Consider the following 10,330-nt stretch of genomic DNA (forward strand, 5'->3'; position numbering starts at 1 on the left):
TTTGAATACATTGTTGTAATTTTCAGAGTCAAAGATCAAAATGTAACTTTCACTGTCAATTTTAGTTTTTCAGTTATAATTTTATCAAAACTATTGGCCAGGATTTAACTCCATACATCTGCCTTTTAACAGCTTTTGTTTTTATGTAAAAAGAATGGTTTTGAGATATGTCATTATAATTAAATAGTTTTAAGTATTGATATAACCTGCTATATATTTGTCAAGTTTTTTAATGTCACCTGTTCCTTTTGGTGGCAGTTCTTATGTTCAGTTAATCTATTATTTTCTTGTTTTTAGAACTTGTTCATATATGTTGTAAAGTAATGAGTGTCAGTTCTTATTAATTATTTTGTTGTTTTCAGTGGTGATATAAACTTTCTTGAATGCAGTATATCAGGGGATCCATATGGTAGTAGTTATAGTGTGAACGGTGTTACACAAAGAGTTTTCAAACACCTCCGCAGCAGATGGTACGCAGAACACATTCAGAAAAAAGAAAAGCAATCCTCAAGAAACCACTTCCTTTAATAAATAAATTCTGATGTTATTTCAAATATTTTAAATTCTGAACACAGAGACAGGACAGAGAGGCCATGGTCAGGTGGATGTAGAGATGCATATGAATGTAAAATACCTCTTTATCGTAGTTTAATCATAACACAAACTATCCCATTCATATTTTCACAAAATAATGCAGCCAGGGTTACATACGCTCATGGCTGCATTATGGTTAACGTTGCGTTCAATGTTGCAGAAGGATTAGAGGAACGTTAAATGACCTTGCTTTGTTTTTCGAGTTCGATCTGAGGCAGAAGCTCCTCCAGTGTCTGAATCTGTAATAAAACATGGAATCTCATTTCAGGTTCTGCAAAGTGATATAAAAGCTTCATGATCCAGACACAATTAAAATGGCATGAAGAAAAAGGCAACAAAATGCTGTACTATTAATCTTTTGATGAAAGAAGAGTGTAAATCTTTGACAAGAAAAGCTCTGCTTATTCTGGGCAGACTTTTGATATTCTGTTCGGTGCATATTATTTTTGTAACTGTGTCTTATCCTCCTATCAATAGTCTGCAGCCTGGTCTTCATGCTGTTGCTGATCACAGTCCTGGGAATAGTTCTGAAAGATCAGACATCAAAAACTTGGCTTTTCTTCAGACTGAATTTGTGTTTCACTTAAGTAATGTGTAAGAAATGGGAATGACTAATAACCGACTCAGGCACAAATAAGAGTACTATCCCGTTTCATGTGTACTTGAGCAGTTTTGAATACAGAGGAGAATACAGTTCACAGTATCAACAATTCCAGGCGTTCATAAACATGTTTAGCTAAGGACAGATGTGTAGTTTGCCAGGAACTATGATGTGTCATACTGTGTTATGTGATTGTACCACCCTCAACACGTTGACTGTTTAAAGGAATAGACATTTTGGGTAATTGCTTTCTTACCAAGAGTTACATGAGAGGGACGATACCACTCTCATGTCTGTATGATAAATATGAGCTTAGCACAAAGACTGGATACAGGGGGAAACGGCTAGCCTGGCTCTGTCCAAAGGTAATAAAGTCAACCTATCTGCACCTCCAAAGGTCACTAATGCCATTTTTATACCTTGTTTATTTAATCTGAACAAAAATCAAACCGTAAAAAACGATTAACGGATTAAACAAACAGGATATAACGTGTTAATTAGAGAGTTTTAGAGGTGCTGGTAACCCTAAACCTATTTTGTTACCTTCAGACAGAGTCAAGCTAGCTGTTTCTCCCTGTTTGCAGGCCTTATGCTAAGCTAAGCTAGCCAGCTGCTGGCTGTAGCTTCATATTTAACGTATCTGTATCAATCTTTTGTCTAGAGAGCAAATAAGTGTATTTCCCAAAATATCACACTATTCTATGAACAGTGTGGTGTAATGTAGAAGCCCACGTGACTGGCCCCTGTTCAGATCCTGGCCCACAGTTTAAGGAAACACTCTCAAAGAGAACAAAACATAAAGATCTTGGCTACGGTCTGTGGGGAAAATAACATGTCACATCAAAAAGTGCTTGATGAATGGAGTACACACTGAGGACAACTTCATGTCTCCAGGCAAGCCTCCTTTACATGTGCTTGTTGTTAGCGGGGATCGACCTGTTCAGAGGGATCAGGCAGCCAACATGGTTCCTTATCTGCAAACAGGAGAAAGGAGAAGTGATCCAGCTCACTTTCTGACCCCATATTGATAGTTTCAGCTACAACCAAAAACTGATTTGTCTTTCTTTTTAACAATATTCTGTAGGCAAACATTCAGACATAAGCCTGCATCTCTAACACGAGGGCAAAGGAGTTGCTGTACCTACAATATGACATCGGACGAGTTCAGTCCAGAGGTGGTGGTGATAATCTGAAAAGAGACAGAAAGAATGTCAGTTACTTTTTAAAAAATAAATTGTTAATATTTTTAGTAATTCAATAGGTGAACAAAAACAAAGAAAGTCCATAGTTTCGTGTAATGTGTGTGTGTGTGTGTGTGTGTGTGTGTCGTACGGCAAACACATTCACAGTAATAGCTGACAAAATACTGACAATAATAAAGACGATATCAGTAAATACAAGTGAAAACAAAATGATTATACTTCAATACTTTTAGGTTTTGAATGCAGGACTTTTAGTTGTAGTGGAGTATTTTCACATTTCATGAGAACACAGCACTGAGAGTAAAATCAGGAGTGGGGGTGAAAAGTGTGACACTGATTGAAAGCAGATGATGGTGTGTGTGTGTGTGTGTGTGTGTGAATCAGCTGCTGGGTATGAGCTCCTTGCTATGTTTGATGTCACAGGATGAATAGAGTTCACAGATAACAGGATTTTAGGCGCGTCAGTCTGAGGTAACAGAAATAGACACAGATCCCCACAGCCACATTTCCTTATTATCATTCCTTTGGTCCCATTTTTTGAGTGAAGATGACATTTGTTTTTGCAGGTGCAGCAAGTTATTTTCGGCACGCGGCTCCCGTGGGAGGAAACAGTGAGGGAAGGGGGGAGCGTGGGGGGAGAGACTGTCTACATGAATCATCCCAGAGCAGAGACATGTTATGCTGGAGCTGACCCAGAAAAGTGATTTTTTTCCCCCCCCATGAGCTCACTCTGCAGAAACATCAGCTACAAACTCTCGCGGTGCTTTGCGTGCTCCCGCTCCATCTCCAAGAAGAAGAAAAAAAAAACGGTTTCTCGTGCATCACAGGCAGGCTGGGCTGACGCGGCGCTGGGAGCTCGTGGGCACGAAAAGAGGTGAGAAGGTGTTGTTTTGTTTACTCGTCTTTCTTATTGTTAACAAGAAACGGTTGAAAGTGACGTAACATTTCACCTCTCGGTAGCAAGAAGGCTTTTTTGCGCGTGCCTTTTGCTCCAATGGTGAGCAACACTTTGACACCTAGATACCGCTGCAGGCACACACACAAACACAGGCAGCGTATATTGATGAAACCACAGGCTGTACGGAAGCTCGTTGCTTTCTTCTCCCGCGCTGCATTGTCTCCACGTAAATTTGACCTAAAGGCTCCACGCGACGCGGTAATGAACCGAGCCACATGCCGAAAGCCCCCCCGGTGTGAGGAACAGCCCGTTCCCGCGGCGCTGCTCTCCAGTCAAAGGCTACATTGTGTCCGGTCTGGCATCCGCTGGCGGCTGCTGCGGGCAGGACGGTGTGATTTATCTGTCGCCGGCTGAGCTCGAGCTGCTTTTTTGGGACTTTGTCGGTGGCGCACACGGCTGGTGTGACACCGGTGGTAAACACAACAAACGTGGACGATTTATGAGGCAACAACCACTAAGATGTAGTAATTAATAGCCTGCAGCGCGACGTAACATTGCATTGGAACTTCTTGACATGATGTAGCTGCTTCTGTAAAAGTAGAAATAATATACTTGGCTATTTATATGATTGATTAATAGTCACCGTGGGCTCTAGGATGTTGTGATGAGATTTTTTTCAGTTCTATTGATATTTCATTAACCAAACAATGGAAATACTTGTTAGTTATATAATTATATAATAGTTATAATTATATTATGTTTTGTTATACCGATGAATGTGTAAGTAGCCTTTTACTGTTGTATTTGGTTGAGGTGGAGCTAATAACTACTTCACACACTGTTGGATAGTGTGATCCATAAGCATGCATCACAGTTCATTAGATGTGTTAGATGTGTTCTATTTACAATCCTAATTTGTAAAGTAACTAGTAACAATAGCAGTCAGATAAATATAGTAGATTAAAACATACAATATTTCCCTCTGAATTGTAGTGTATAAAGTAGTATAAAATTAAATACTCAAACGCATCAATTGTACTTAATTAGAGTACTTGAGTAAATTCACTTCCCAGCTTCCACTGCTGACAGAAGATATTAATATCTTCTGCCCCTGATATGTCTGTTATGATGTACGTTATAGGGCTGCAGTAAATCCGTTGGTGTGCAGAGAGGAAGAGGAGCGTAGTCTGCAGCCTCTGGAGAGGGGAATGATGATTTTCCATGTCAATGGTCCCCTCTTAGCTTCAGGAAAGAAGAAATAATATGAGGACTGTTGCACGAGCGCTCCAAATTTAGAAGAGTGTCGGAGTGGAAAAGTGACGTCCTGCCACTTTTCACTGCACAGGAAAGAAAAGATAGACTGGAGATAAACAAGTGGGATTAAGGAACATGAATTGTGACTGAGATAAGCCACAGGTAGAACAGACACTGTGTATTCGTCTTCAGGCGATCTTTCTGTAGCTTTCCATGAAGTCTATTCTATGCATTGCATGAGAACAGTCAGCTTCAGTGTGTCTGTCTACATACAGAGCGTATCTTGGTTAGGTGTGTAAAATATTTTCTATTGGCCCTCTTTCAAAGGTTGCTAACATAGGGGCTTTTATTACCTCAGGGGTGCTCCAGTATTAAAGTGTGCCGATGCTGTACCATAATCCATAGGAAGCCTGTATGGGTACAGCGGGATGCTTGTTCAATGCAAAAGTTATTACTGTTTGGTATGCAGAGCCCCCTGGCATGCAGACATTTGACAACCACTTGTGATTTTACTGCTGTGAGTGGGAGTTAAGTCAACTCAGGGAGGTGAAGGAGAAATTCAGTTCATGCCTTGTCAGAAATTTGAACCCAATAAAGTGTGAGATTTTTTCACTCTGCACTAGTTTTCAAGCACTTTGTATGAACAGAAGAGCAAGAACATCTCGCTCACATGCTCACACAAAAGATTTTCCTTTGTAATCTTGAAATCTGTTTGCTTTTGAGAGGGTTAGTGAGTGTGAGTCTCTACCTAGGTGCTTGAATAGGAGGAATTTAAAAACACAAGGAATTCAGCAACACTCGTGAACACTTCTGGTCTGTTATTATACTTTACATTTAACTTGGTTTGACATTAACGTGTCTTTGTTCTCTATGCTGCTGAGAACCCCTTTTTTTCTGGCTTGTGTGTGTGTCACGGTTTCTTCTTTCTTCTTTTTTGGTGTCGATATGCCAGCCAGCGATGAGGCAAGCACATTATCTGATTTTAGAAATGGAAGTTGTTATTTGACTGTGAGAAAGATGGAATATATATATATAACGTTGGTTTTCTCTGTGTGTGTGTGCGCAGGGTGCTGCAGGCATGGAGCAGAGGTGAGAGTTAATCCACCAGTTAACACTCCTGCAGTGCACCAGCATCATGATAAGCCCCATCCTACCACCGACTCTGCTATAGCTGCCATCTACCTATCGCCATGGTGAGAGAGAGCTCCTGGACCTTGACTCTGTTGCCATGGTGACCCTGTAGGAAGAGCCTTATAACTTTAATCTGTCGCCCTGGTGATCACGTAAAAAGACCCAGGTAACTATTTCAATCTGCTGCCATGGTGATGCTGTAGACACGCCCTGTAAAGTCACAGTCAGTTGCTATGGTGATCCTGTAGCAAGCAACAGTCACCATGGGAACATCCAGGATGTTCCGCATTTTTGTCGTCCTGGGCTCTGCCTTCATGATCCTTCTGATCATCATCTACTGGGATGACGTCGGAGCCTCCCACCTGTATTTGCACACTCCCGTCTCGCCGGGCCCCAAAGTCCCGCACCCACCTCCACAGCAGAGGCCTCAAACCTCCCGAACCCCGTCCTTCCTGTCCGACATCGACGCCTTTGTTAACCAGTTCTTAGAGCCAGGAACTGGCGAGCCCACAGACCCCGCCCCCGCTGACACAAGTAACCAATCAGAGAAAGCAGAAGAACGGTACATACCGCGGCGGGAGTGGAAGATTCACCTGACTCCAGTGGCAACAGAGCTCCGTGAGAGACAGGTTAATATCTGAAGTTATTATTATTATTATCGCCTCTTGTAGTATTACATGTTTGTTAGGGTGGGCTGGCTTTATTCAATGCATAAGCCCTTTTCACAGGAGACATTTTGACATGTCATAGCAGGAAAAGCATTAAAATTCATAAGGGCTGCATTCCATTTATGCTAGTGAGGCAGCTGCATGCTGACTCAGGCTTAACAGGACACGTAAACAGAACAGAGACGTCATTAGTTCCACCTTTACTTTTCCCGCTGTAAAAGTCAAAATGTCCAGCTCCTCTTATCCAAATAATGTGAGCCTGACATTTAATAAAAGGAGCTGTGTGCTTTAAAGCCTTATAATATTGATGGATTCATGAAAAACTTGCAATAACTTGAAACTGGACTGAACTCCTAAAAACCAAAGTTGGATTTCAACATTCTTATATTGTATGTACAGGACTGGGCATCTTTCTGTCTATCTTTTCTTTCCATATAAATGCCAATAAAATACTTGAATTCCTGCATGTCTCCTTTAATTAGTTATCCTTTCATTTATTTCTATGCTTTTGTTTTGGCGCTGGAATTAAAGTGTGTCTGTGCTTTACCAAATCAGGAGCAGCGGCGGAGGTTACTTCAGGAGATGTGTGCTAATGACAGCGTGGTGTTTCCTGGCAAAAACCGCTCGTTTGACGACATTCCCAACAAGGACCTTGATCACCTCATTGTGGACGACAGGCATGGTATTATCTACTGCTATGTTCCCAAGGTAGGCAAACGCCTGCATGTTTTACTGTTTTGTTCACATTAAATTTACTTTACGTATGATGCAAATGTTCAACATGGTAAAGGTTCTCATAAGCCCTCATACTGCTGGCTTTCAACTGTTTCTTTCATCTTAATTAGCCTTTATGGCGCCCTCACAGAAACAAAGCTATCAAACACTTCTAATAACATTTATGGTGACATTCATGCTCTTTTCAATAAATGGTAAATAAGAGCTGGAACACTATGTTGCAGTTTTTTCACATGACCAAGCAAGAAACAGATACGTATGTCTATGTCTAATCTGTACACACACACACACACAAACGTTATTATTATATCATACTTTGACATGTGCCCCCCCCCCCCTCGCTCTCTCAGGTAGCGTGCAGTAACTGGAAGCGCATCATGATAATCCTCAGTGAAAGCCTGCTGCGGGATGGCGTTCCGCAGAGAGACCCGCTGGCCATCCCCAGGGACCTGGTCCACAACAGCAGCATGCACTTTACCTTCAACAAGTTCTGGAAACGTTACGGCAAGTTCGCCAAGCACCTCATGAAGGTCTGTTCAAATACTGTACTATATTGTGCACCATAATGCATAATAATAAGAAAATAGTTAATTGAATGCATTCATTTTTGCACGGTGCAAGGTGAGGCTTTGTGCTGGTGAACTGGTATTTTCCTCAGAGCTTTACAGCTGCAGCTATTTGGTATTTTAGTAAATTGTTGTTAAAGTGACACCTGCTAAACCATTAAGTACAGTGTCACCGGTGTGTGTGCTCCTCTTACAGGACGTGCTTTGCTTTTGCCTGATGTTTTATTATTATCTAGCAAAGCATCTCTCTGCACTCAGCCCTGGTACAGAGAGATTTACCCTACCTGTGCTAGTGTCATATAACGATATCAATATCATATTATTAAATCTGCTTGCTTAAATTCACTCCTGATGATTCTGTGCCTCCCACACAAGGACATCAGTTTTATTGCTTTGAGATGTTTTTTTGGTGGAAGTGCTCCAGACTGTGCTTGCCATCACAAGAGCACCATGATGCAGAGGTCACAAGTGAAACCAGCCTGTTTCCAGCTGCGTCACTGTGCGCTTCTGGCCACAGAATTATGAAAAAAAGTCAAATATTCACAAAAAGTCACTCGCCACACAGTGTTTCTCTAAGCTATAGAGCCCTCTGTCATCTCCTTAAGCATGTTATTAGTTGCTCTATTTATTATTAATTGCGTTCACCATTTCAATTTGTTGTCCACTATATGTGTGGTAATAACATGCTATATGTTCAATGAATTTTAATTCATTTTTGAAGGTGAAGCTGAAGAAGTACACCAAGTTTCTTTTTGTGCGGGACCCCTTTGTGCGCCTCATCTCCGCCTACCGGAATAAATTCGAGCTGCGCAATGAGGACTTCTATCGGCGCTTTGCACAGATCATGCTGCGCCGCTATGCCAACCAGCCGACACCTCCTGCCTCTGTGGACGAGGCGTTTGGCGTGGGCATCCACCCCTCCTTCTCCCACTTCATCCAGTACCTCCTGGACCCTCAGACGGAGAAGGAGATGCCCTTTAATGAGCACTGGCGGCAGGTGTATCGGCTCTGCCACCCATGCCAGATTCAGTATGACTTTGTGGGCCACCTGGAGACGGCAGAGGATGATGCCGAGCACCTCCTGCGCCAGCTGCGGGTGGACAATGTGGTGGAGTTCCCCACCTCCCATAGGAACCTCACCGCCAGCAGCTGGGAGGCCGACTGGTTCAGCACAGTGCCTGTGGAGGCGCGGCGAGAACTCTACAAGCTGTATGAACCTGACTTCAGGCTCTTTGGCTACGACAGACCAGACTCGATCCTCAACGAGTGACACGTGTTTCTACAAAACCAGACACACACACACACACACACACAATGTTTTCTATGTTATGAAATAATACTACACTCCAACAACAGTGACACCTCCCTTTGTTCTGGGCTTTGCAGATGTGTTCTTGTCTGTTCTACGCTGAATGTGCACATTAAGGACACTCACTGCTCTAAGGAAGCACACTAATGAGGTGGCGGCAGGTAATAGCCATTATCCATTACTGTTTTTCTTTTTAAATCACAACGATAACAAGAAGCACATGAGTTCGAGTGAGGTATGGGTTTTGCAAACAGCACGTGTCCTGAATGTGTTGCACATTCAGTATAGTCCTCAACTCAAAACGCCACGCTGAGTGTCTTTGATGTCACGCCTCGCCCGTCATGTGTGACGCCACAGTAACTGTGATGATCACACAGGCTTTGTAGCAGGATGTTTGAACCCAAGCCGAAGTGATGTCATAGAAACCCACAGATGCAGGGGACGAGAGATTTGGGCGATTATTTAAAACAAGGTGATACTAGACTAGTTTTAAGCGTAGTTGCACTAGAGTGTTGTCATCTAATTTATTTCACAAGTGCAATGTTTATGTTAAGCATGAAAGGGACTTTTATGTTGAAAATACATCCTAATGACAGCTATCAACATCAGAAACAGGTAGGATTCTCGTATACCTCATAAATACACAGATTAAGACTCATATGTTACATAAAACACATACTGCACCACCTTAACAACAAACCCTACCGCTTCTTCAGACCTGGAACATTACTGTAGGTTTCAGCGTGGAGAAGAAGTCCATTAAATGATATTAATGGGAACATTTCAGCTGGCTTTATTTGACCAGCATGATCTACATGCCACATTGTAGCCTCGTCGTATAGAAGCACAGCAGCTCCAGCGAACATTAGACAGCATGGCGGGATTTGTCTCCGCTTGTCTTTGAGACATAAAACTGGAGTTTCAGCATTCTTCTGTTTTCATCTCAGCTGGATGTACGCAGGCGATCCTCTGTGTGTTTGAACAGAGACTTTTTCCAAAGGGAACATTGTCTGTTATTGCTTGTTGTTACCATGTCGGTGTTATCGTCAGCATTTCATCACGTTTGTGTTTTCACGCACAAACACTGAACTACATTGGGTAACCCCCGGAGACTGCAACATTTTCATGGGACAAAGTATTTTGTAGCAAGGAGCTGAGCGCATTACGTGGAGCCAACAAGGAGCGTTTTTCAGTGTGTGCAGTGCTGCTGCAAAGATAAAGTCACTCCACAAAGTTGTGTTAATGCTGGTGCGGGATGAGGCTATGTTCAGTGTGCCAAGAGTTTCCAAGTAAAGGTTTGATCATGGTTGGAGCAGGGATTAATCACATCATAATCTGGGCATGGATTGGGCTTGTTGTTGATGTTTTCTAT

The 10,330-nt window shown here is 42.3% G+C and overlaps 1 protein-coding gene across 1 annotated transcript; it reads left to right on the top strand.

The window, feature by feature from the left end:
* Positions 1–5,943: 5,943 nt before the first annotated feature.
* Positions 5,944–9,405, top strand: LOC139300510 (carbohydrate sulfotransferase 12-like). Its single transcript, XM_070923633.1, has 4 exons — positions 5,944–6,309; positions 6,904–7,056; positions 7,434–7,613; positions 8,371–9,405. Exons 1-4 carry the CDS (start codon positions 5,944–5,946, stop codon positions 8,917–8,919), a joined length of 1,248 nt encoding a protein of 415 aa, XP_070779734.1. The 3' UTR covers positions 8,920–9,405.
* The last annotated feature ends 925 nt before the right edge of the window (positions 9,406–10,330 follow it).

Source organism: Enoplosus armatus, chromosome 17 (assembly GCF_043641665.1).
Source record: "Enoplosus armatus isolate fEnoArm2 chromosome 17, fEnoArm2.hap1, whole genome shotgun sequence".
Lineage (NCBI taxonomy): Eukaryota > Metazoa > Chordata > Actinopteri > Centrarchiformes > Enoplosidae > Enoplosus > Enoplosus armatus.